This window comes from Polistes canadensis, unplaced genomic scaffold, assembly GCF_001313835.1.
Source record: "Polistes canadensis isolate GaletaPanama2010 unplaced genomic scaffold, ASM131383v1 scaffold_156, whole genome shotgun sequence".
Taxonomy (NCBI): Eukaryota; Metazoa; Arthropoda; class Insecta; order Hymenoptera; family Vespidae; genus Polistes; species Polistes canadensis.
Window position 1 is genome coordinate 248,440 of NW_014569703.1, and position 27,587 is coordinate 276,026.

Genomic DNA, 27,587 nt, shown 5'->3' on the forward strand with positions numbered 1-27,587 from the left:
AAAATAATATGTATATAATAAATATTATAATTCCAGAGAACCATTTGGATTTATAAAATTATATCACTGATAATAAATTTGTCTTATATGCTCTTAATATTCATATTATCTTTCATCATATATCACATTTACTAAAATAAAATGTATATAACAGAAATGCTAAAATTAAAAAATTTAACGTTTAGGATCAACATTTTATATCTTAATTATAACAAAATAATATATATACCATAAATAATCAAAATATTCTATGTTTCAATTCTCACATGTATTTTGGTCTTATATGTGCCATAAGAAGGATTATAACAAAATTTACTATATTTTCTAATTATATACAAAATAGATATTTTCATGGTATTTTTTTTATAAATATAAATCTTCCATTTTCTTTCACTTATATAGTAAATTTAGTTATTGTCCAAATGAAATGTTATATGAAATTAAATAATTTATACTTCTTAATTGTAATATGATTTTTATAATAGCAAAGAATAAAAAGCTTTTGGGGAAGAAGCACTAGAAGCACTACTGCAAGGAATCAAATTTGAATTCTAACAGCGACAAGCAAGCAGCATCCCACCTGAGTGGTTGTGGGAATATGGCTGTTGCTGTAGCAATGAGTGGTGTTGGACAGCGACTGAGATCGCATTGGATGTTGCCGAGGACTCTTGAGTCTGGCTCTGATTGGAGGCGGAGACAGAGGGCTGTCCGCTGAGACTGGGAAACTCGTGTTGGAACTGCGGGGACTGGTGGGCAAGGAAACTCAGCCCAGGGGCACTTCTTCCCCCTCTTCCGCCCCCCACGAGCCCCGCGTATCCAACCACTGCTGCCACAATGGGCATACATATAAATTAATTGTACTATTCAGGCAGTTTTACTGAGATTATTATCTCAAATTTATAACCCAGAAGTGGATATTGAATATTTGATACAAAATGACAAATAAGCCATAAGATTAATATCCTATATAATTAAATCATTATTCCCATAAATATCTCTGAAGATCCAATTCTGGATTTTTATATGAACGTAACACTATAGTATTACTTATTTAATTTTACGAGTGGTATTATCTCAACATCCATTGATACGATACATAGAAACCAAATAATTATAAATCCTTTTATTACTCTAGTTAATTATATTATTTCTCACATATTAAATATATATATATATTTATTGTTGTTACAGCGATACAAATGAAAAAATTAAAAAAAAACCACTTGTAGTTTTTCATAAGTACCATTGAAACGATAATACTTATATAAATTGAATAATAATCTTTCAATTATATTTCACAATTAAATATTTTTATTATATTTGTGATAATTTTGTATTATTTAAAATTTTAGTAATGAAAGTACATGATATATATATGAATATATTTATATACACATATACATATACATATACTTACATGGTAATTATATAACTCATTTAGCTATGAAAAACGTAAGTGGTTACTCATATATATAGAAAGAATGGGATATATATATTTGTAAATCCTTATTTCATTTTTATATCTCAGTATATATGATTTTTATATATTGTATTTCTACAAACGACAGATGCTCTTAAATTCAGACACATCGCAGCTGAAGAGAATTATGACTGTACACTGTACCATACAACGTGCTTTATTTTTGTAAGCATTATTCACATTCCTCGATAATATTCAAAGTACAAAGCTACTACCATTTTTTCAAATGTAATATACGCAGAACAACAATGATTGTTTCTCCAATTTCTAACTGATATGCATGGTAAATATTGCTATGCAAACAGCATATTAATATAGTTTATTTTTAATTTTTTTTTCTCTCTCTCTCTCTTTCTTTCTGTCCTTGTTTCTTTTTTAGTTTTTGCTTAAAATATAAATGAAATTAACATATTTCCTTCAATTTACAGTGGAATGAATAGGTGGCATGCTTTTTTTTAATGATACATGGGAAGGAATTTATAATTAGAGGATCAAGACTAAAGCAAAATATGCATTTTTTTCTATTTAGGTTCTTTTCAAAGCATTTTTTTGCACAATTTATGATATTTCTCAATATTTGAATTTGCAGAAGATTATTTTCCTTTCGATCAAATTTTGTAATATTGTTAAAAACAAAAACAAAAAAAAAAACAGAAAATACATACCATCTCCTGATTTGCTCATAATTGCGCTCCATGATGATTTGTTGTTTGCATCGGAAGAATGTGGAGTACCACCACTTGGTGGTGGGCCTGGTAGGAGTGGATGAAGAGATGCTGGTGCAGTCTGCCCTGTTACACATTGTGCTGGTGATGAGTTTGTCTTGAAAAAGAACAAAAATTTTAATATTACTAGAATACAAAATTGTGTAAAAATAAAATATATATATATTTTAATAGGAAGACGAGATGAGATAGAAGTAAAGTGCATAGTTATAAAACTTACTGTGTTGGAATCTGTTGCTGTTGTAGATACAGTAGTATTAGTGCTTGAAGTTCCTGAATCCTTGGTAGTTGCCCAACCACTTCCTCCACTAGGTACAAGACTAACAGCTGGGTCGCTGCTACTAGTTTCACTTTTCAAACTGGGCAAATTAGCAGGAGGTCTCCGTGCCGAGGGCACCCTTCCAAGGGTTTGCATGCCATGTTTGCGCGGTAATGTATTTTTTTGTTGATGTTGTTCCAAAGATTCTCCCTATATATAATATATAATAAATAAATATTATCGTTAATTTTAAAAAAATATCAATCTAATAATATTCAAATATCATAAGATAAATAATACAATGCATTTGTCAACTTACCCTGCTTACCCGATACAAATTATTGATATCTAATGATTGAAACTTCGATTTTCCTTTCTCCCCCTTCGACAAAATCCCTGACAGAGTAGACATGCTGTCTGCAGGCAACCATTTAGTACCAATCAGACCCAAAGAACGAACCGTTTATCTAAAATAAAAAGCACAGTGTAACATTAATTCATTATCTTTCTGTTCATAAATATAAAATGTCGTGGATTCTATGTGTGAAAAATTATATCATTATAATAATAAAAAAGTTACTATACAATAATATTCATACAAAATGAGTACTAACTATACATTTAATGTATTTTATTCACCTTAATTATTAAACCATATAAAAGAAAGCTAATAAAAAGTTGAAATTGCATTTTTATACAATGTCAAAAATAAACTTTCGAATAGTAAGTTAAAAATATTAAAAATAATATAACCATTATCATTAAAATTATGATTTTTGAGACTTGTTTTTATAATTGTACTAATCTTAAAAAAAATATAAAGAAGATTTAAAAGTTTAATATTTGTAATAAATAGCTGCATTTATTTAATAGCAAATATTTAAGATTTAATTAAATTTATGTATTATAACAACAATACTAATAAAAAAAAAAAGATAAATAATATAGTAAAATAATGTCTTGAAACTCGTTTATCGTAATGAATGAAAGGCCGTAGTATTACCCAAGGTATATTATTATATCTTAGATTTAAATAAATAGGAAGAATCATAGATAAAATAATTCTTAGAAATATAAATAAAATTGGATTTTTCCGAAAATAACATATCGAACATGCGGATCTATGGAAAGGAGTTGCATGAAAGGCGCAACCCTTCTTATCGCGATGTCAAAATCACCGAACCGCTCAAAACAACGATCCTCTGATCGAATAGAAAAAATCGTACATTCCTCGAAGAGCTTTTATTCGATAAAAATACTTAAAAATTCGAATATATCGATATCACGCTATATTCGGAGAAACAATAGGAAATGAAAAACTATCAAAGGGGAGGGGAAGTTCAAGAGAGTTTAAAGCATCTATATAGAAAAAGGAGAGTCCACGAAGATAGAGCTAAATTAACAAAATAATTGCTTACCTTGGTCCGTCCAAATGGGTTGCCAGTTCACAAAGGGGTTAACTCCCGTTTAAAACTATTCAATACACGGATCTCCACCGATTACAGTCTCAAGTCTCAACAATTGTACCGCGCCTGAGAGACACAGATACTTCTTTTCCACAATTCGTCCAAGATGGCGAATGCGCGACTTTCGGCTCTTCTTCTGCGATCAATACAATTACGTCATGCAAGCCTAAACAGAGTCGCTTCTACAGACACGCCACTCGAGCGGATTTCGCTGTCACTTTGTCGTTGCGTATGCACTTTTCAGATTGCGTTTATTTTCTATCCGATGTTAATAAAAGGTAAAATTGCACATTAACAGAATCACCGAACACGATTTCCGCTTTTTAAGGGGGAATGAAGCGTATCGCGAGAGTTCGTTAATGTTTTTTCGCCTAACCGTTACTCACAACAGGAAGGTGTAAACGGAGTCCGCAGATGTAAAACGGCGCTACTATGAAAATTCCTTTAGCCATGCACTAAAGTCAAATTCGTAAGATGGCGGATCCACGCAACTACAATATTCTATTAAACAGTTCGAAAGTATTACCGTATAGAACAACAAATTGTTATCTAATATTTTTATGCTAAAAATTATTTTTGTTAATTTATTATCATTCTTTATGCGTTTTTTATGCTTTTTAAAATATGCACATTTAATATAATTTTTAACAACAACTTGATCTTAGCAGTAGTCATTTCTCTTTTAAGATGGCGCTGAATTACATGAATTCTTTGAAAGCCCTTTGTGATATCAATACGTGATTGGTATAATGTCTAATAGACAAATCTGTAGATGGTCAGAATTTTGTTCTTTTGCTAACACATAAAATAAATTTAATCGATAGTCGATTTATTTACGATTAAAAAATTTTCGATAGTACAAAATAAAAACTCATTCAACTTTTTAAAAATAAATATTTTATCTTTGTAATACATCATAATTTCCTAAAGTATTTTTATGTTTTTATATGTTAGTATACAATTTCAATATATATAGTACTGTTCATTCACAAAAATCAAATTAATTGATTGTCAAAAAATATTAATTAAGATACAGTAGATGCTAAAAATATTCGTGCAGTAGAAAATTTTAACAAAAACGTTGTAAAACTTCATTTTTTAATCAAATTTCAACAAATAAAAACTGTGTACATATATATATATATACATATATAAAGAAAAAATGCTTTATCCATTATGGAAATATAGAAAAATAATTAGAAACTAGTTAAAATATATGCATAGTATTTGCACAAATAATTTTGATAGCAATTTTGTTTTCTTATAATCATAGAATTTGTTGCACTATCTAAATAATTCAAAAGTGTTCTCATTTATTTTCTTGAATGTGTGACCTCCTTTACAATTATTTTTTTCTGTTCTTCACACGATACTCGGTCGATAATTTCTTGTATTGTAGACTAGAATTAACGAATAATAACAAAAGAAATGCATTAATTTTTAAATAATTTGCACTGTTTATGTAAATTCATAATAAATATTAATCGTTTGCCATTCTTTTCGACCTATTTTACGATTATAACGAGGTATAATCGAGATATATCAATTCGAGAAAGGCTTTTATGAAGAGATTATTTTACTATTTTTCTGGTGTTAACTATGAGACTTTTATTATGGATAGAATCATAAAACTGTGAAGGGAATCATTTTATTGTTACGCTTTGAATACAAATCTTATTCTTTATAAAGTTTTACTTTATTCCGGTCCATTAAGATTAGATAAAAAACAATAAATTTACTGACAAATTGCTTGTATTCTTGTGAAAGATCATAGCCTTATGCCTACAAATTTTTCATAACTTTTTTCAATATTTATTTATTGCACCATTATGTACTTGTAAACAAAATTCCCATTTTTTCTGAATTTTGTTCAGAATAATTATTTTTACTGAAAAAAGTTTGAAAAATTTAACTTAACAATCAATTGTACCTTACAGTAAAGATTTTGATAAGTATCTCAAAATTTGTTCAGATCTTTTCAAAATCTAGAAAAATAAACAATCAGGTCTAGGAATATAAAACTCAAGTTGCCTACTATTTCGAGGAAATATAGTTGCCTACAGAGGATTTAAGTAAACGATTAATGCAAGTATTATATATATAAATCAAACCTAAATATTATGTTGGTTTTACTATATAAAATTGTAATGCTTAATGTTAAATTCAGTAAATTCCTCGCAGTCGTTTATTTTGAGGATCAAATGGACTTTTTAAATATATATCAGAAGAATATTTTTTCCCCATAATTTCAATTTCATAGATACCTGTTTGTAAATATTCATCTGTTATATTCTGTCCACTAGGATGTTTAATATACCTAGAAAAATAAAAAAGTAAAATATATATAAAAAGATAGTTTCATATATAAGTATTTGTTATAATAAATAATAAACTTACGCATGTCCAATACTAGTTCCACACGTGTAGCCATATTCTGCCCTTCTCACATATCCAACTAATTGACCATCTCTATATATAGTTTCTAATCCCCACATGGGAATATCGCTTTAAAAAATATAAATTGTTTAGTTTTTTACAAAAGGAAAATTTGTATATATAAGTCATATGAAAAATTATAGAAATATATTTCTACGTACCTCCTGAGACGTAGATGTATTAATTTCTTTTTGATTCCATTTGTATGAAATTCATCAATTACTGTTTTTCCTAAATATGTACCAGTTTTGCGACAAATAAATTCTAAACCTGCTTCTAAAGGATTATCAGTTATTCTTAGATCTGAGCCCCACAAATGATATCCTATAAAATATAAAATTCAGAGATGTTGTTATCATTCAATTATATATAATCAATAATATTACCTTTTTCACAGCTTAAGCTGTATAATGCCCTATATCCAGCTAGTTTCATTTTGTACTTTCGACCAGCTTTAGTTACAGCTTCATATATTTTTGTACAGGATTGTTTTGGTATATGAAGTTCAAAACCATTTTCACCAACAAAACTAAGCCTGAATAGACGTACTGTTTCATTTTTTATTTTTACTATCTTGCTAGTTGAATATGGAAATTTTTCATTGGATAGTTCATCTTCCATAAGTGTCTGTAGTACTTGCTGGCTACATTTCGATATTTTTTGTTTATCATATTTATTATATTTGATATTTTAATGTAAGAAACAACTTGACTTATGTAATATTTTACCTTTTAGGGCCTTGTATAGATAGAATGCCTATTTGTTCTGTAGAATCATATAATGTAACATCAAAATTGTTTTTTTTTATAACATTATAGATATGAGCCCATGTTTGATATGCTGATAATCCACTTGAAACTGTCATTAATTAAAATTTATTTATGTTTTATAACTATATGAATGAAGCCTTAAAAAAAATAGTAAATAATTGAGATTTATCTACATATTACCTATGTAAAATGCTTTATCTTTAAATATAGGATCTACGACACCACTTGAACCAGGTTGTATTGCAGTAACAGTACAGTCTCCTTCTATGCCTCCTTTATGATTAAGCATACAGGTATAAACTATTCTATTAAAATTTTTTCTAGTATTTGATGTAAAAAGATAATCAGCAGCTTTTTGTATATCTGGTCCACAAAGATAGAATTTTCCAAGATAAGACATGTTGAACAGTGCTACATTAGTCCTACAGGCCAAAGCTTCTTCCTTTATCTAATAAAAATATTATATATATTAATTATACAATTATTTAAAAACTAGTCATATAAATTCTAAATGTAAAAATATTTACTATATTATGATGTGGGGGAAAGTTAAATGTACGTTCTGTTTCTAAAATTTTTCTGTATTCATTATTTGCTTTATTTATCGCCATATCATATTTATAAGATAAAATAGCTGCTGTTCCATTTTTTAAAAACCATCCTGGTCTTTCCCATCCTTGACGTTCTTCCATAACCGCTCCTTTCATAACGAGTAGCTGAATGATAAATAAATATATATAATATATTCCTTTTGATTCATAATTTATTCATTCATTTTTTCATAAGATAACTTACATCATGAAAAGGATCAGTTTTAAGATTTCTAACACTTAATGGTTCATCATGAGGAAAAGCCACATCATAATTTTTTGCATAAGCTTCATGAGATCTTTCAGTAGCCCAAACTAAATTACTCATTTGTTCTGGTATAAATCTTTAAAAAACTATATTTTAGAATATTTGAAATGTTCTAATTTGCTATGATCTAAAGAAATAAGATGTATTGTGAGAAAGATTTTGTATATAAAAAATTATAATCTACCTTCGAATATCATATTTAAACATATGTTTATCAGGACGACCATTAATTATCCATAATGCTATCTGTTCTCCGCATCCGCCACCAAACATCATTCCTGCACTATTATATCCACAAGAGTGATAAAAGCCTGAACATCGTGGATCTTCACCTTTTAGAAGAATATTTATCTATTAAATAAATAATTCTAAATTTTCTTATGTATTATTCAAGATTTATACCCATAATAGGTTTATGATCAGGTGTAAAACTTTCTGGACCACAGACTGTTGTTTTTATACCAGTACTTGAAAGTTGTGGCATTAATCGAACCATTGACTCCATATGTACATTAAATACATTCCAATCTAACTCATATAAACTAAATGCAAAATCTGTAGGAACCTATATATAGATTAGATATATTTTTATATTATTGTACTATGTTATATATATCTTATATAAAGATTAATAACTTACTAATGGTAGCATGCTAGGATGTTCTTCATAGCCTCCTATACTCATAGTACCACCCTGTACTTTAAAGTATAAATTAAGATCCGCATCCCTCACATTTGGTAAATTTTTAACAGCTTCTATTGCTTCAGTAACAACATATGCATGTTTTATCGGTATTAATGGAATATTTAAACCTGCCATTTTAGCTATATCATTTGACCAAGCTCCTGAAGCATTAAGAATAATATTAGTATTAATTTGTCCATGCGGTGTTTCTACAGCAACAACTTTTTTCAAACCATATACATTTTCTTTGGTTAATATTTTAGTTACTGGACAGTCTTCTATTATCTGAAATAGTATTATACGCGTTTATATATTATCAATTTTTATTTTCATTGTTAACTAATAAAACTTAGAAGTAAGAAATGATTAATCTATAAGTAAGAATACCTTGGAGCCATAATTTTTTGCTACTTTTGACAAAGAATTAATTAACATAGCAGGATCTACCGTTCCATCTCTTGTACAGTAAACTGCACCTTGAAAAATGTGTTCATCTAAAAGCGGAAATATTGCTTTTGCTTCATCGGGAGGAATTATATTTGCATCAATGCCAAATGCTTTACTAGTAGTAACCAAGCGTTTATATTCTGCCATTCTCTCCTATATAATAATTCTAATTCTAAGAAACATTAATACGATAATGATTTCTATAGAATTTAAAAATACTAATTCCAGATAATCTAATTTCTTTAAATATTATTAATAATATAATATCTATTAAAATATTCACTTACATCAGTATGAGCGATATAAAGACCACCATTATTTATCCATCCTGGATTAATGCCACTTTCTTCTTCTAAAGATGATAGTACATTGATAGAAGAATTTAGCAATTCCATTTCAACATCATCAACACCACGTAGATTCCATACTAGACCTGCAGTATGCCATGTTGTACCAGAAGTTAATTTCGATTTTTCTAAAAGTATTGCATTAATCCCACGCTTTGCCAAATGATAAAGAGCATGGCAACCTGCACTACCACCACCTAAAAAAATATTAAATTTGATTATTTTTTTAGCTACGGAAAAATGGCAAATTATTCGTATATATTTTTAATTTATTTCATTTATTATTTATAATGAATTGTTTTTACCAATTATTATAACATCTGCAAATTCTGGTAATTGAACTTCTGGTTGCTTATTAGATAAATTTGTAGACATGTATTTACTTTGTTTAATTGACCAATTTAAGAACTGAAAACATATGTATATATATATCCATAATATTTTAATTAAAATTAAACAAAAATTATTTTACGAATTTTTTTTTACCTTATTTTTTATGGAGCGAATCATTGTTTTTCGTTGATACTCTTGATGCTTGCTACATGAAAACGTAAACACAAGTTGCAACTGAATGATCTTGCCACCATTGATATGAAGACCTTTGCTCTTGAGTTATTCTTAATTTAAATCGATTCAGATATAGAATATCAATTTTTATCATAGTGCTCCTCTTACTGTGTAAATTTATCATTTTCGTTGATAACATAATAGTGTAAAGAATAAAATATAGGATTATTCACAAAAAATTATATATGTACAAATACGTATTAATTTTTTGGGTAATTATATCACCAATAATAATAACTTGATACACTTTGTAATTGTATGATTATAATCAGTAATAAATAAATACAAATATATAATTATTAAACTTTTTTCATATCATATCACATGCTCAAAAATAGAACTACAGTGCATTATATTCTTATCTAGTAATTTGCTTTAAATTTTAACATGTTTACGATGTTTATAAATTTAACATATACATTCATAATAAATTATTTTCAAAAGTTATGAAAATGTAAATTTAATACTAAATAAAAATTGCTAAACTTTACACAAACCTGTATAAGATTCTTCATATTAATTATCATATTTAATAATTATGATACAGCTTTTACCATGAGTATGATATTATCAAGTAAAAAAAATACTACAAAAAAGATAACACTATCAGTTTCTTTACATTTGTAGGAAAACGTTTATGTTATCTTTTTGAAATAGTTCATTAAAAAGATTTATACATTTTACGTAATATATTATTTATCTTTGGTTATTAAAATAATAAATAAAGTTATTAATGTAATAACATATTTTTTGTTATAAATTTAATAATCCAAATATTTTATTAGTTTAATTTTTATTTATTAGGAATCATATATTATATCCATATGCTTAAGATTGTTCTTAGCACAAATTTATTTATATCTTAATAACAAAATTTCTTAGCAATCATGCATTCACGTTTTTTCACAATGGTCATTATGATTTAACATACACACTTTTAATTACAAAAAAAAATGAACATACAACAATATTATCTACATATGAGAGTATTTTTAACATTAGTTAAAGTTGATGATTGTATTATTGTAATCTAAATACGTTTAACAATATCATCAACTTCCAAGGAATTATTAGCATTAAATGCTTGAATTGATTATATTTTTTATATAGTATGGTGTCTTGAATTTTTGCAATGTGCACTTTCATGATTACTAAGTAGTGTAACTCTTATCATAAAAGCTTTTCATGATTTTTGTCATTTATATGGCCGTAATACAAAAAATAAATATTTTGTCATGAAAGTTGTGGATACTTTTAAAAGTACCATAAAAACTCGTTAGAAACATAACTATTGATAATAGCTATTTTAAAGTGAAGTGTGTTCTTCACTGGCGAGACTGTCAGTATCTTCTGTATCTGAGTTTGTTGCTGCTTGTACTCTAGCATACTCATCTGTATCGATACTTTTACAAAAATGAATAGCATATTTTAATTTTTGTCGTAATACTGGTTTGCACGAATACCTTGGCATTTTTAGCAGGAAGAAACACGTGTAGCTTTCAGGAAGAAAGTGATCCGGTGGATGATACCTATCCATTACCTTAATAACAATCAGTTATGATTTATATTCATGAATTTTGTTATATTATTCAATGTGGAATGAAAAAATATAACTCACTTGTAAAACAAAGTCTCTGCCTCTAAAATCTGGAATAGTTCGCGGTAAACGAGTTCTACCCCAGACAAAGCGTAGAAAAAGAGATCTTTCTTGGTTGGAAAATTCTTCCATAACTTCCCAGAACCATTGTATAAGAGGTGCTGTAGCTTCTATGCCTACATATAAATATTTTATATTGTTACATTTCATTCATTAAAGACATAATTATTTATATATTAACTTTTTTTATAATAAGGATAATTATACGTGCCTTTATAAGTTGCAACAGATTTTAGTAAACTAAGTGGTATGTCTGGACTACCACACACCATGGTTTCTAATTCAGCTCCACTAAATAAGGTCAGTAGAGGAACAGGTACGACTTTTGATAGACCTTCACGTACTGCAGCAACTTGTTGGTCAAATTCATGCAGTCTATAATTGAGTGCCAATCTGACGTATTCATGTCGATTTTCTGGTGTTATCTTAAGGTATCTGAAAAAGATAATTGATACAGTATAAAATATTACTTTTGAAAATAATAGTATACATACATATATAGAAGTAGTTCATTTTATAACTATGAATGCAAAGTCGTTTTACCTATTCGATAACGGTATATCATGCCCAACAGCAGATGGAGTTGAGAATGGCATTTCTAAAGTTTGAAAGACTTTTTCATCGGGATCCATATCCCGTATACACAACAATCCAGGAACATAATCTCTATCAACTTCTGTTAAATCTGCTGGTGTCAGTGATGCTCCAGTAAGTTGCTTCCAAACAGGTTCAGCCAAATTTAAACTCAATGGACTACCCGTTCTTATTGCTATACCCATTAAAATACCTAAGAATTGAAACATGCTCATATGCAACGTCGAATTAGCAGTAGGATTCAACAGAAAACAGTCTCTATTTGTGCCACTGTCGCCTCGACCATTAGGCGTAGGTATAAACAATGGCAACGAACCATTTTGTAGTTCATCACACATCTCGGCAATACTTTCGCTATATCCTCCACCACAATCATCTACACTTTCTCCTATTAATGATAAGATTGATATCACTAGGAATCATTTTATATGTACTACACATTACAAATAATAATTGTTGTATTACATACCGACAAATTTTACTTTCCATACTCTGTGTGGTAAAAAGAGTACATCTTGTGTTAGTAAAGTCATTTTAGAAACCATTTGTCCAAAGACAGATTTAATACCATCTGGGCCAGCCAAGCCTCCCTTACTTCGTGCCCTTTTTACTTGTATTCTGTTTAATTCTATTACTGGTCCATGTTGTCGATCCCTTACCATAGTAGCCTGGACTACTTTACGAAACGTTGCTTCTTTAATACTATATACTAGCATTGGAGCTAATTTGTCTAAACCAATGTGGCCAGTAGTAGGGAACATTGCTAAAGATGGGCACAATAATTCCGCGAAATGATGCAGCAGTACTAATCTATTATGTAGAACGGAAAATTGAAAATCTTTCACTAAATCATATTCCATAGGTGTAGAGGCTGGTAATCTGCTCTGCGTAGCCTTCGTTGTACTCCATGCGAGAGTGTGAGCACTTCCACATGCAACTCGCGTTATTTTTTTACCCTGTAATGCATGAACTAGACGTGGTCTTTGAAGAGCGCTCGTTGTTCCATCACCAAGTTGACCTTCATCATTGTCACCCCAAGTAAAAACTTCGCCTTTATCAGAACAAGCAACACAGTGTAAGGAACCAGTGGCTATAGAAATTATTTTCTTTCCTTGAAGTGCGGCTACTTTTCGAGGCCTTCGTACATGATCATCTGTACCATGACCTAATCGATGATAATCTCCTTTACCCCTATAAAAGAATAAACAACCCTATTACCATTTTCTTTATAAGAATTCTATTTATTTTCCTACCCACCATGTATACACTGCACCTGATCTGGTTAATGCTACTGAAAATTGGCTACCACATTCAACTTTGATCACTCCAAGTCCGGCCAATGAATCTATCTTCATTGGAACCTTACACCCATCACTTCCACCTCTACCTAATTTTCCGTAATCTCCATCACCCCAGCTCCAAACATTATCATCGTCTGTAACACAAAGCGTTTGTGCATCTCCACTTCCACATGCCATGTCTATTACTTTATAATCTTGCAAAGCTTCGATGACTTTAGGAACCAATTGATCATCGCTATCACCATGACCTAAACGTCCGTATCGTCCTATAAATGTTATATTCATAAATAAGAAGTTATTTTAATGATAGTTCTTTCATTTCTATAATAAATACACTTTTACCTTTTCCCCAAGTGTATAACCAACCAGCACTCGTAATAGCAGCACTATGATGACCACCACAAGATATATCTATAATTTCTGTTCCAAGAAGCTCTTCGATCAATTTCGGTCGATCATACGTTAATCTATTACCATGACCCAATTTACCATCATCACCTTCTCCCCAGGAGTATACATGGCCTTCAGAACTTAATGCAAGGCAATGTTTTCCACCAGAATTGATGGCCACTTTTTTAATAAATATATGTTGAATTGATTCCAGAAGTGTTGGGATAATGACTGAATCTGTTCCCCCTATACCAAGACGTCCTACTGCACCATAGCCTAAAGTCAAACATTTCGATTAATTAATACATTGTAATGTTTTAAAATGATAATTATATATAGATAATAACATACATAGTTTTTTATACTTACCAGTAGCATAGACTTTACCATCAGCAGTAACAGCAAATAGTGTTTGTTCACCTCCAGCCAGTTGTACAGGTCTCAATGCAGAAAGACTTTCACAAGGTGTAGGCAATTTTATTTTGGCACCTTCCAAGCCACCTAATTGTCCTCTATGATTATGACCCCAACCATAAATTGCTCCAGAGCCATCCCATGATAACGTCCAGTCTTCAGGTCTGCGATTTAACCATTGTAATAATTGCTCGTCATGCTCTTGCTTAAAAAGTTCGTGATTTTCGTGATCTTTAGAACATGAATCTCCGTCTGTAGCCATCTCATTAATTCGCTTAGTAACTTCAATGCAAAATGCTTTTGGTAATGGAGTACGATGTATTAAAGATTTTGCGACTCTACCAGCAAGACAATATCTTCGGAACCATGACCACTTATGAATTTCAGAACAACATTGCATGCTATCCAATTCTAAATCACAAGCAAGCGCAATAAGAACTTTGAAAAAGTCGCTATGCATCAATTGCTTTCCACCTCTAACAGCAGGATCTTCGTAAGTATATTGTCTCAATAATGCTTGAGGTAAAGAACCTAATAATGATGATAATGCAACCTCTGGTCGTATACCGGGTCCACTAAGATAAACTACTTGTAATTTTTTGAGAGCCCACATTCTTTGTTGTGCAGTTAAGATACTGAGCTGACTGCATTGTGCTAAAGTTGCTGCTAATCTTGTAACAATGTTTTTATCAAAACTAATTAAATTATTATCCAGAAGACACTCAGCTAATGCAATCGATGGTTGTGACAAAACTGCTCTGTCAGAACCTAATTCATGTGCCGCTAATGTAGCGACAACAGGATGTACTGTGAATCTCCAACCCCAACCATTTACAGAAACGTCCGTAGAGAATCTCCATTTTAATTCATCACCTTGTATCCTGATTTCAGTTGCCCATTCACTCCATTCTCTACCAGATCTAATTGCAATAACTCTTCCATTACCATCCATGATGGCAAGTGGATCATGCCTTCTCTCAGTGGAACATTGTCGATCAAATTCTATTCGCAAAGCTTCTGCACCAGGAATCTTAACATGACCAGTCAGAGTTGTATCATTTATATAAGGATGAGGTGTTTCTTGAACTACTGGTTGAAGTGCTTTTGTTATACAATTAGAATTAGCAGTGGTATCTTCTAATTCAGTTACACAAAGTTCTAAAAGCATGTTTCCAATCGTAGGATTTGCTCTACCAAGTGATATTAAAGTTGATGCTATTATTTCTTTTGCACCTTTACCAACTCTATTAGCGACTGCTAATTTTAAAAGATCTACTAACATCCTTGCATCATCTTCAGTTAATGTCGATGTAAATTCATCTAAGCCAGATTCAGTAGTAACTCCTTCTCCTACCACTTGTGCATTCGACGTTAATGTTGCTGCTATAACGCTCATTGCACTAGTCGACATTTTAGAAGCTCGTGAAGATAAACTTGCTGAACTAGACATAGAAGGAAACATTGCTAATGGATATTCATCTAAATCTGGAGAAGTCCTTGGACTTGTCACTACATTAGCAGCCTCTGCAGCATTAGCAGGTGCTTCTCCACCTCCTTGTGCGATATCTCCAACATTTTGATAGACTGTGTGACCGACACTACTAGTAATTGTTCCTTCCGGTGGTGTGTCTGACATTGGTGTTTTAGGACAATTTGCCAATGTTGTATGGCTTTGCAAAGCTGTTACTATAGCTGTTCGAGCTTGCATTATGTGTAAAGCATTTATCACATGTTGAAGTGCTTGTTGTTTTGCAACATTGCTTTCCAATGATAGAATAATATTAGAAAGAGATGGTCTAGCATCTTTGGTATTTGTAGTAGTATTTGATTCCATAGTATTATTAAATCCTAAGCACATTTGACCCAATGGATCTTTAGCAGTAGGAAAAGTAACTGGTTCTTGATTGCTTGTTATAGGTTGATCAGTTAATACCCAGGCTACACTATGACTAGAACCACATGATACCCTATTTACTCTGGTATCTTCTAACGCATTTACTAAAGATGGCTTTCTATTAACAATCGTTGAACCATTTCCTTGTTGACCATGATCATTATCTCCCCAAGCATACACTTGACCTGTATCAGTTACTGCTAAACAGTGCAATGCACCCACAGCTACGTGAATTACTTTCTTACCACGAAGTCCTTCAACCAAAGTTGGTTTTCTGACATGATGATCATTTCCATGACCTAATCGAAAATAATCTCCCTTTCCCCATGTCCATACTTCGCCATATTTTGTTAAAGCTAATGAAAATTGAGCACCACATTCGACTTGTATTACTCCTAAACCATTTAATCGATCTATTAATAACGGCGTGTGACAACCATCACTTCCTCCTCGGCCAAGTTTACCAAAATCACCATCGCCCCAAGAGTACACTGTACCATCGGCTGTTAGAGCCATTGTCTGAGCATCTCTACTTCCACAAGCAACTTGTATTATTCGTTGTCCTATTAAAGCTTCTACTAATTTTGGTTTTAATTGCGTTGCTGTGTCTCCATGACCTAGCCTTCCATATTCGCCTAAACCCCAAGTGTAAAGTTCTCCATTACTTGCAATTGCAGCTGAATGACCAGAACCACAAGCTATATCTCTTATTCTTTTTGACTTGAGCGTTTCAATAAGTCTTGGTTTATCTAAAGACATACAATTGCCATGACCTAGTTTTCCATCTTCTCCTTCACCCCATGAAAAAACCTTTCCATCTTGAGTCAATGCTAGAGCATGCTTTCCTCCAGAATGAACAGCAACCATTTTTATCACGTATTGACTCAGAAATGGTATGAGTTTGGGTTCGCATACGTTGCTATCATCACCAAGACCTAGTCTACCATTTGTTCCCTCACCACAAGCATATAATTTTCCTTCTTGACTGACAATAAAAAGAGTTTTACTACCACCCGCAATATGAATTGGTTTTAATTTTGAAAGAACTTCACTATATATTGGTAATTTAATTTTGGATCCTTTTAATCCACCAAGTTGATCTTTATCATTTAGACCCCATACATAAACAGCGGATTGTTGTGTTGTCTCTCCAGTACATTGTGAAGTAATTTGCTTTTGTGCAGCTTCCCAATCTGATGCGAGAAATGAAACTGAAGTAGCTAATTGCTGATTTTCATCGATTTTTTTTCGTCCTATAATATGGAGTCCGTGAATTTTACAGTCAATACCACCATTTCGACATTGCTTTATAGCAATCTCAATGCATGGGTAATATTCTTTAACATCTTGCAAAAGAACCACGGTAGTGTCAGTGTTTCGTACACTAATTGTTGTTAATTCTACTACTAAACAGCTGAAAGAATCACCGGCATTAACAGATATGACTGAAGGCACATAATTTCTATCTTGCGGATCTACGGTTATTTTTAAAGAATGTATAAGAATTCCGGGCATCATCTCCAAACGAATCCAATGTTTTCCTCGGGATCCACAACTCTGCCAATATCTTCCAGATCCATCAACAAGACGTGGTGCATACATATCTCTGGACGAAACGCTTAACGTTCTAATGCATTTCGACCAATCTTCAATTAAAGATGATTCCAAAAGGTCTTGCCTGTGATATCTACCAGGTTTCCCAGCATAAACAGCCGCAGATCCAGGTTCTGCAATTCTATTAAAACCATGTCGATGAGAGCGTTTTGTGTAGAAGCAATTTTCACATAAATTATAATTATCACAGTATTTGCATTTGAATCTAGGACCAGAAATTGGTGACAATTGACATGAATTGCAAGATACCAAATGATGACAAGACGGTACTCTCTCCATTTCTGCAGCCCAACCAGTCCAACAGCTTTGTTGAGGAAAATCTACAGAAACTTCTTTACCATTGTAGTTGATATCAGTAACTATTCCAATGCTCTGATGGTTGACCGACCCCCATTTATATTTAGGTACAGCTACTGATGCTTTTACTCTAACTTTGTCACCAATTTTTAATGCAGGTGGACCTGGTAAAGATGGTGGATGACCAAGTAATTCAATATGTATGAATCTAACCCAATATGTACCACCTTTGCGCTGCCAAGCGACTTGAACATTTAAGTCATGTAAAGCTTCTGGATCAACTTTTATAACTTGTCCAACATCCCCATATTCCACTTCTTCGTAACTTTTACAACATCTTACTAACATGCCTGGTACAACGTTGTCGCGAATATATATTGCATATTCGTCAACACAGAGAAAATCTGATCGTTTCATATATGTTGGAGTTACCGTCGACGTCATTTCATGCGTCGACGGTGAATCTTCTACATCTTCACTCGTAGAATCATCAGAATCCGATAATCCTTCGAAACTTGATAGTGTTTCAGTATCGCTTAAAGCAATATCTGGATTTTCCAACAGCCAAGCTACAATAGTTTCTGGTGTAACAATACCTTCTGTTGCACTGAGACTCCTAATAGCATATTCAGCACTTTTTTTGTGAAAACCCATTTCCACTAATTGTGTGACAAGTGGATTTGCAGGCGGAAAATTTTTTCGCTTACTATTCTTACAATGCCTTTTTTGACTCGAAGTTAAAGAAGCCAAAGAACAATCAGAAGTAGAAGTTGTGGGATCTGAGGTAATGCTTGTTCGTTGAATAGGTGAATGCATTAATTCTGATGTCAAATATTGGGATACAGCTAATGCAGCTTCTTCTAATTCTCTCCGTTTGAATATTGGTTTTAGTGGCTGAGGCTTTGTAGCACGTATTAACATATCTTGAAGAAGGGTACTATAACGATCGTCGTCACTAATATTAATACGAGATTTTAAAATTTTTCTTAATGTTGCTTGATGCGCTAGCATAGCTTTTCCGGCAGCTAAAGCTGCTAATTGTTGCTGTTGCGTACGTAATACAGAAGCATTAACTACACCAGTGATTACGGGTATACTACCCGGTCGGGTCTCTACACCATAATGACCAAGAAACAAATTAGCCCATGTGGATAAAAATGTATCTGACATATTCATCTTATCTAAATGAAATGGCTCATTAACGTATTTCAATGCAAAAAATGGTATTTTCCTTCGAGTTTCACAAGCATGCATTTGCACGAGTACCTTTGCATGTTGTGTAAATTTATATACAGTACCTATTAATCCATCAACTTCCACTAAACCACCAATTCTTGGTCTATTATCCAATCCACCAACAACTATAAGTGCTGCCATTACAGTTTGTTGTATATTAGCGCTATTGCTACCACCATTTTCATTCATTTGTATATGAAATAAAGGACCGTCACATAGTAAATCAGAAGCTAAAGAAAGCTTTGAAGTAAGAAACGAGTTCACGGTTGAATTCCAATTCGACAGACAGTGCAGAGATCTTATTAAAGCAATAAGTTCTTCGGCGATGGTAGAAGTATGAGATGCTGTTAAAGATACACGGCATTTATTGGAATGAAGTTCAGAATTTGAACCACTATTACATGTAAGAGCTATTTGTCCCAATATTTTGAATACTTTCTCTAAGAAAGGTAACATATCTGCAAAACCAGTTGGCCAAGATGGTAAAACAGCAGCTAATAATCTTGCTGCCATGATTTGTTTTTCAAGATTTGGATTGTTTTCGTTAGCAATAATACTAAGTAAAAAATCCACCCATGCTGAAGTACTCAGTGATTTACACAATTTTGGAGATTTAGCAATAGCTCTTAAAATGCTGAGAGTAGCCCAATTTTCATAATGTTCTTTTGATAACTGTGTCTGTGTAGTAATATCACGTTTATTTGCAGACGAAGTAATACCTCTTAAAACGGATGCTAATATTTTTATTGAAGTAGTAGGTACTTTGTTACCTTCTATGCCACATGAAAATAACACTATGCGCAATAATGTAGTTGATGCAACTTTTAAACATGTTGTTGGATGAATATCTTTCACATTGCTTTTGTCGATCTTATTAGTATCTACAGAATCATTATCGCTGTCGCTCTCGGGTGGTGTTAGTGGTTCAGCCAATTTCAGGTCATATTTACCTTCTTTACCCATTCGATACGAATTCATTGCACCATTATCCCACTGTACTCTAACCCATCCATCTTCACCAAGTTCGCCAATAACTCTCCCTTCACCAGGTGGTGGTCCATCTTGATCTCCCCACTTCCAATCGACTCCACGAACCACTCTCGTACCAATTTTCATTAATGCTGCTAATTCCATCCCACTTAGTTGTACACTCGGAGGTTTACTTTTTTGTACAGTATCTTCATATATTGCCGTTGCCTCTTTGGGTTTTGAGGCATCAGTTGGAAGTGAAGGTCCAATTTGTCTCATTAACGTTAAAATGCTAGATAATAAACCAGAATTGATCAATAATCCAATTTCATTAGCATGTAAATAATTGGTTAGCATGCCTAGAATAGTAAGTAAAAATCTTGCCCTTGGTAATTTCCTTAAGCATGTATACGTGCCTTGATTGAAACTACTCTTACCACTAGCTGTTGGTTTATTAGGTAATTCTGCTTGAACAACATAAGCACGTAGCGTTTGTACAGCCCAAGATGTAATCTCAGCTTCTGCTAATATTATTTTTGATTTTTGGTATGGAGTTATAAGATGTATATTATGTAAACAATGAGTAATTCCATCAAAAAAGAATCGATTCTCATCTATTAGACCGAGCCAACCATTAAGCATAGAATATTTTACTGATGTAATTAAGTGATCTTTCTTTACCAACTCTTGCATCATAATTATGCCTTGTTCCCGCAATTTTGCACGTTGAATTTGACAATACATTCCACGTCGTAAGGTTTCCACATCTCCTCCATCTTCCGTAATTACAAACCTTATAATATTTGTCATAAGACTAAACAATTCGGTAGTTAAGGTCTTATATTTCAACTTTTCAAATACATTGAGGATGACATTTTTTGTACCAAATACTTCTTCTCGTTTCGGGGATAATGCTGTCAAAGTAATTGTTTCTTTTGCTGTTATATCTTCATCAGACTTGTTTTTTGACTTGGCATTTTGTATTGATGCATTTACAATATCTTCGGGTTTTCCTACCGAATCTTTATTTCGTCGAATATCAGCGATCACCATTTGCACAACCTTTTTAAATCTGGGTGGGATATGCAGCAGTGGCAAATTTTCTAATCCTTTGACTTCAAAACTCATTGCAGGTCTAACTTCATATAATAAAAATCTGCATCTTTCTTGTGCAGGTGCACAAACTTCTTTATAACTTCGATTTTGTTGTTGCCTTATCCTTATAAAATTCCACTTTGTCTGATGAATCGCTCGTACTATATCGGATAGTGGCTTTGATAATTCTGCATTGCCACTATTTGTTAATTCTTGATCTACCAAGGTAATTGCTTCATGACCAAGACCAAGATGTTTTATAATAACTGCCATAAGTAATCGACCGATTTCTTCTACGGGATGATCACCACAGAAATCAGTATGAGATAGAAGATTATTGTTTTTAGAATATCTATCGATTACAGTTAAAAATGCTTGGACAGTAGCATCTGTTTTATGACTCTCTGCTAATGCTTGTATAAATGCAGTAACTCTATCAACAGTCACCTTCTGCAACTCATTTTTTGTATGCACTAAAATTGGTGGTTCCGTTGGTGTATTAGCTGCCGTCGAATTATTACTTCTTGCTTCGTTTTTTTCTTCTTCGTAAGGATTAGGTGGTTGTAATACTTGTAATCCACCTCTCAAGAAATTTATATGAAGCCATACACCAGCTTCTTTTTCAGCAGGCTGTAATGCTAAGCTTTGTCGCATTCTGTAAGCATGTAATCCTAATAGAAAGCCAGCAGCTCTTTCTGCATCAAGAAGAATTGAACACATATCGGTCATTTCGACAGTAATATGTGTATTTTCTGGTTCGGATTGACAATATTGACCAACATAGCATGAATCCATCATACCGCGCATCAGTGGTGAAGCGTCACGACCAACGAATCTTTGCAAAGTTTGAAAATTACATGATCCTTCGTATCTAAAATCTTGAACATCGTATACATTGTTATTTATAACAACCCATAAACCACCATCACGGTTATGATTCTCCAAATCAGCCCAACGTATTATTGAGGTTTCATCTTGAATAGGAGTTTTACAACCGTGTTGTGGGGCGATAATACCAGGCCAAGACAAGTCATCAGCATCGTTTTTTTCCACAATTGGAGTCAATTTATTAAATCGATCTAATGCATCTACCACAGGTGTTAATGTTTCCATCCAATTCATATTAAGAAGCAACATAGGATAATCTACTTGTAAAAGTATCAAACACGTTATTAATTCAGGCAGTAATGTACTTATTATATCACTCTTCAAAATAGACATAATTAAAACAAATCGCTTAATACTGCTACCAGCTATTTCAGCTGCTACTGGTAATATTTCAATTACATGATCACAGATTTGAGATATATACTTTTTTAAAAGAGATTCCACTCCAAGCATTTCTTGATCTTGTATATCTTCTGTGGATGACTCATTAATACATTCATATGCTTGTGCTATAAGTAAACGTTGAAATCTAAGAAGAAGATTTAAGCTAGGTGGTCTATCTAAAATACGTAACTCTTCATTTCCACTCATATGTTGTAAACTTTGAAATTTAGAGAGTGTAACAAAGCTACTATTTCTGATCAACTGTTTTATTAATTGGAATAACGATATTGTCATATTATACTTTTCTGAACCAAATTCTTTAGTTTGTTTTGATTCACTGGTTTTGATGATTTTTAAACCCATCAAACATTCTTGGCCATCCGATAAATCAGTGATCTCTGCTTTAATCGCGGCTTTTAATGCTAACTCTAGTCCACCATCTGCCATTAAACTGGATATTAATAAATCGGCCATAAATAGTTGACCATCATTAGTATGCGATTGTTCTAAAGTGCTTGAATTTGAAAGAAAACTCGATAATGTTTTTGCACGTTCATTAGCAGTTGGTAAGAGAATACTCCATCCAGTTTGAAGTACTGCTTGGGCTGCTTTTTGTATAGTAGCTAAAATTCCAGATGCACTAGCAAGATTAACACATCGTTGTTTTAAAGAATCTAATAGAGTGGATCCTGATAGACCAACAGATTTGTTATCAATTTTATGTTTTATCATTGCATAAAGTTGCAATCTTAATAAATTCAATGTAGCTACAGCTAAACATTCACGATCTTGAGTAGGTGGTCGGGTACCTGGTAATCCTTCGCAAGATTTAGCTAAAAGTATATCCAATAATCTGAATGTTTCTTCACAAACTTCTACAACAAAGGCTACTCTATTTGCAACAGATAATGCTGATATACACCAAGCAAAACTTTGTGTAGATCCACAAACTATACCAACTACAATTTTTCCAGATAATGCAGGGCAGAGTGTAGGTTCAGTAACAATATTACCGAGTGATTTATCAATTTGACCATAATCATTTTTACCCCAACCATAAATCATATGATCTTCTGTTAAGGCCAGTGTATGAGAACTTCCTATAGCTAAATCTTTAACTTTTTTGTTTTTTAATGCTTCAATAAGCTTTGGATATCTCAGACGCTCTTCATTTTCATTTCCCAACCAATCTGTTGTCAGATATGAGTAACCTCGTCCCCATGTATATACTTCTCCTTGAATAGTTAAAGCAGCAGAAAACTGGTTGCCGCAATAAACTTTTACAACATTGATATCTAACAGTTTATCCACGATCTTGGGTATTTTTGATCCATCTGAGCCACCTCTACCAAGTTTTCCATAACTTCCGTCCCCCCAAGAAAATACTATGCCAGAAGCAGTAACACATAATGTTTGAGAATCACCACTTCCACAAGCTACATGTACCACAGTATGTCCATTTAAGGCAGTTACCAAAGTAGGTACTAGAACATTATCAGTAATACCATGGCCAAGTTTTCCAGCTACTCCCCTACCCCACGTATATAATTCACCATTGGAACTTATTGCTGCAGAATAGGTACTTCCACATGTGATGAATGTTATTGTTTTCTCCAAAAACTCTTCTATTACTTTTGGTTCATCATATGTAATTTCATCACCATGGCCTAGTTTTCCATCATCGCCATCTCCCCAAGAATACACTGTGTTGTCTTGTGCTAAGGCCAAGTAATGCTTACCATCAGAATGAGCAGCTATCATTATTATTGGTTTATCAGAAAAACCATATATTTTTTCTGGATACTGTGACTCCGTTCTACAATCCATCTTGTAAACATTACCACTCGATGATAATATTAATAATGCTTCTTCAGTATAGCAAAGTTGTTTAATGCCTAGTTCTGCCACAGCATCAGAGTAAAATGGAGAACCTCCACCAAGTGTGGTGCTTCCCCAAGCTATTGCTTCTTGAAACATTTGTCTATCATTTTTTGAAAATATGTCATTAATGTGTGGTAAAAGGGGAGCAGCTAATCTGCTTAAATTACACATTATAATTACTGCAGCTTTCCTCAAATCCACAAATACTGAATCATCATCTGGTAATCTTAGATATCTCAATAATACTTCACAGGGATTAGTTGAAAGATTTTCATCAAATTCCCAAAACTTTGATGACGATGGAATCATATTCAATCTGCGTAAAATAGGAATAAGAGGAGCTGAACTTCCTGGTGGCATTACTCGATTATCCTGATTTTTATTTTTTCCACTTAGATGTAATAAAAGAACTACTGCATCCAGCAAATTTGAAAGTGTAGCTCTTTGCATGACCAATTCAAGTAGTAAACATAAAGCTGTATGTTGATCAGCAATTGGAATTGGATGCCAAGATCTTTCACCAATCACATTTCTAAAAAAAAAATTCTAGATAAATTATGATAATTGCATTATTACTAATAATAGAAAGACAAATAATTTATAAAACATACCCAACAACAACTTGTTTCAAAAATTTGGTTGATCTCTCAACAACTTCCAACCAAATTTGAGAAACATTACTTTCATCAAAAAGAGTAGCTTCTGGCAAACATTGTAAAGCTTCAAGAGATTCAGAAAGTAATTCACTGCGAAATTCCTCATCTTCTCCAGATCTCCAAGCACGTCTTAGATATGCGAAAGAAAAATTGAGAGCTGCACGTGTACCAACTCTTGCCAAACCTAGTGTTGCCTTTTCATTGGGTTTTAAACTAAAAAATATATTATTGCTTATTCAGTTTTCAGTAATTCACTTTTCTCTTAAATAATTTCTTATCAATATTAAATAAATTTTGTAAATATCGATACTCAACTTTTTTTGTGATTTGGTAGTAATTTTTACAGATGTAAGAACTTCTTTAGTTCCTTGTGGTTTGTCTCGAGATAAAGCAGTAAAATATCTTCGTGCTACTACTAATCGTTGTCTCAATCTTATTGCCGATAAAGTACTATTTGCAACCTCACAACATAGCTTTCTTTGCTCCATAATTAATAATTCTATACAATCATTTAAATCAGATAATGCTAAAAATAAAGATATATGAATATTATTATACATATACTAGCCTTTAAATTACACAAAGTAAGAGAATTATTAATTATTATTTAATTTTTTGATTAAAAATTTTTAAAAATAATAATATAAATTTCTTTACCTGGTTGTGGGCCCCATACCCATGAATCTATTAGTTTTGGGGCAGACATTACATTCTCTGTAAGTATTTTATTTCTTCTGGAGGCTTCAGTATCAACCTTTTGACACGGACCACAATTGCATCCATGTTGAGGACCACAAATACCATCGCAGCAAAGACAAGACAATGCTTTCATTCCACAATAATAATGTCCACTTTCTCCTAAGGTTACTCAAAATCTTGTAAATTAATATATCCTGTCTAAACTTGAATATATAAATATTTAATATATCTTACCTTTTTTAGCCAGAACCCCTGCAGAATTAAGTAAAACATCATCATGCCCTATAACTTCTCCATCTCTAATCATTTCATTCCAAAGATCAGCTAATCCATCACGAAAAAGAAAGCGTTGTAAATCAATTTTTAACCACTTTGCATCTAAATGGCCTTCTGTTTCCATTGAAATTTTCAATTGACTGCTCATTTTTGTAGATATTTTTAAAATGTCTGTGTTAAAAAATGTAGAACTATTTTTATTCATTACTTGAAAAAGAATGAAACAAATGAATCCATTTTATTCTTGATTATTCCTTGTTTTTGCTGTGTTCCATGACTCTATTATTATAAAACATAAAAAAAAAATTCATTCAATATTATATTATTATTCTATGCAGTTAAACTCTGATAAATTAATTCCACATTATTGATCTTTAAAAAAATAACATATAAGTACATAACATATATGCACATATATATATATATATATACATACATATATATGTATTTTATATATATATATTTTACAATAAAAGTTATTTTATGTATATTTTGTTAATATAAACAAATTTGTTAAAAGTTTAATCCAACGAAAACAAATGTCACATTAAAATTAAAATGTCATTAGAGATATGTCATTTCATTGATTAAAGAAATGTTAGTTACTACTGTCTTCATTAAGGTATACATGTGAGGTTAGGTTCTTTATAGAATAAAATAGCCTACCTGTGTATTTAATATTTCTATTATTGTTGAGGTTTACATATTGCAAATATGTCTTCACTTTCATAAAGAGATTAATTACGAAATGTCATTCTATCGATCATAGCATGTAAACATGTTAGTGATAATATCAATAGTTTCTCGATTCTTTAATATATTGATATTATAAAACTATTTGACAGATATAAGTTTATAGAGATAATTTAGAGTAAACTTAGGAAGAAATATGAATTTGTCCACAATTCAGTAGAGAATGCAGTTTTTATCATTTTTTGTGTTACCGACTACGAATTGAAAGCAAACAGTAACGCTAATGCAGGCAAAAAGTAGAACTAGTGACTTAGATCGTTTCAATGTAAATCTCAACTCCTTTTTTTGGCCAAATTGACGGCAGTAATCATTTTTACCCCCATAATGACTCTTCAATTTGTCATCGTTATGACTTTTATGCATTACATTTAAATCCAAGATGCACTTATTAGTTTCACTGAAGAATTCTCCAATATAGACATAGAATGTATATAAATATAATACATGCTAGTATGTTAAAAAGCAAGATTGTTACGACATCTAGTTAACAAATTAGGTTTATTATCACTAGTATTTTTTAAAATGTAAACGAACCTTAATATTCATGGA

At 31.9% G+C, this 27,587-nt stretch overlaps 3 protein-coding genes across 12 annotated transcripts in view; all 3 read right to left on the minus strand.

Moving 5' to 3' along the window:
- Nucleotides 1–4,364, minus strand: part of LOC106788876 (protein PRRC2C) — an 18,939-nt gene extending 14,575 nt beyond the window's left edge. For 4 of the 8 annotated variants that reach the window (XM_014752562.1, XM_014752564.1, XM_014752565.1 and 1 more), the window contains exons 1-5: nt 3,883–4,363; nt 2,784–2,931; nt 2,426–2,674; nt 2,146–2,302; nt 581–826 (exon numbers count right to left, since the gene is read on the minus strand). In XM_014752562.1, the coding sequence (XP_014608048.1) occupies nt 581–826; nt 2,146–2,302; nt 2,426–2,674; nt 2,784–2,876 (745 nt within the window). In that variant the 5' untranslated portion in view covers nt 2,877–2,931; nt 3,883–4,363. Of the gene's footprint in view, nt 1–580; nt 827–2,145; nt 2,303–2,425; nt 2,675–2,783; nt 2,932–3,882 lie in introns of those variants that run through there. The other 4 variants (XM_014752563.1, XM_014752561.1, XM_014752567.1 and 1 more) reach the window with 4 other exon arrangements.
- A 1,198-nt stretch (nt 4,365–5,562) lies between these two features.
- LOC106788912 (sarcosine dehydrogenase, mitochondrial) lies at nt 5,563–10,113 on the minus strand. Of its 2 annotated transcripts, XM_014752624.1 has the most exons (15): nt 9,960–10,113; nt 9,779–9,881; nt 9,414–9,670; nt 9,067–9,279; nt 8,635–8,964; nt 8,397–8,559; nt 8,179–8,326; nt 7,932–8,070; nt 7,664–7,852; nt 7,317–7,584; nt 7,095–7,224; nt 6,753–7,009; nt 6,528–6,690; nt 6,328–6,435; nt 5,563–6,247 (listed from the first exon to the last, which is right to left on the minus strand). In XM_014752624.1, the coding sequence occupies exons 1-15, from the start codon at nt 9,981–9,983 to the stop codon at nt 6,094–6,096; spliced, it is 2,646 nt and encodes an 881-aa protein (XP_014608110.1). In that variant the 5' UTR covers nt 9,984–10,113; the 3' UTR covers nt 5,563–6,093. The 2 variants fall into 2 exon arrangements, with proteins under 2 accessions (XP_014608110.1, XP_014608111.1); XM_014752625.1 differs by lacking the exons at nt 9,779–9,881; nt 9,960–10,113 and having other exon boundaries at nt 9,067–9,298; nt 9,414–9,494.
- Nucleotides 10,114–10,816: 703 nt separating this feature from the next.
- On the minus strand, nt 10,817–27,443 carry LOC106788893 (E3 ubiquitin-protein ligase HERC2). 2 transcript variants are annotated; one of them, XM_014752592.1, is made up of 13 exons: nt 26,952–27,443; nt 26,244–26,456; nt 25,968–26,168; nt 25,626–25,836; nt 25,266–25,523; nt 14,352–25,186; nt 13,935–14,258; nt 13,549–13,858; nt 12,761–13,482; nt 12,241–12,679; nt 11,909–12,132; nt 11,659–11,813; nt 10,817–11,580 (listed from the first exon to the last, which is right to left on the minus strand). In XM_014752592.1, the coding sequence occupies exons 1-13, from the start codon at nt 27,013–27,015 to the stop codon at nt 11,347–11,349; spliced, it is 14,190 nt and encodes a 4,729-aa protein (XP_014608078.1). In that variant the 5' UTR covers nt 27,016–27,443; the 3' UTR covers nt 10,817–11,346. The 2 variants fall into 2 exon arrangements, with proteins under 2 accessions (XP_014608078.1, XP_014608079.1); XM_014752593.1 differs by having other exon boundaries at nt 26,244–26,564.
- Between the last annotated feature and the right edge of the window lie 144 nt (nt 27,444–27,587).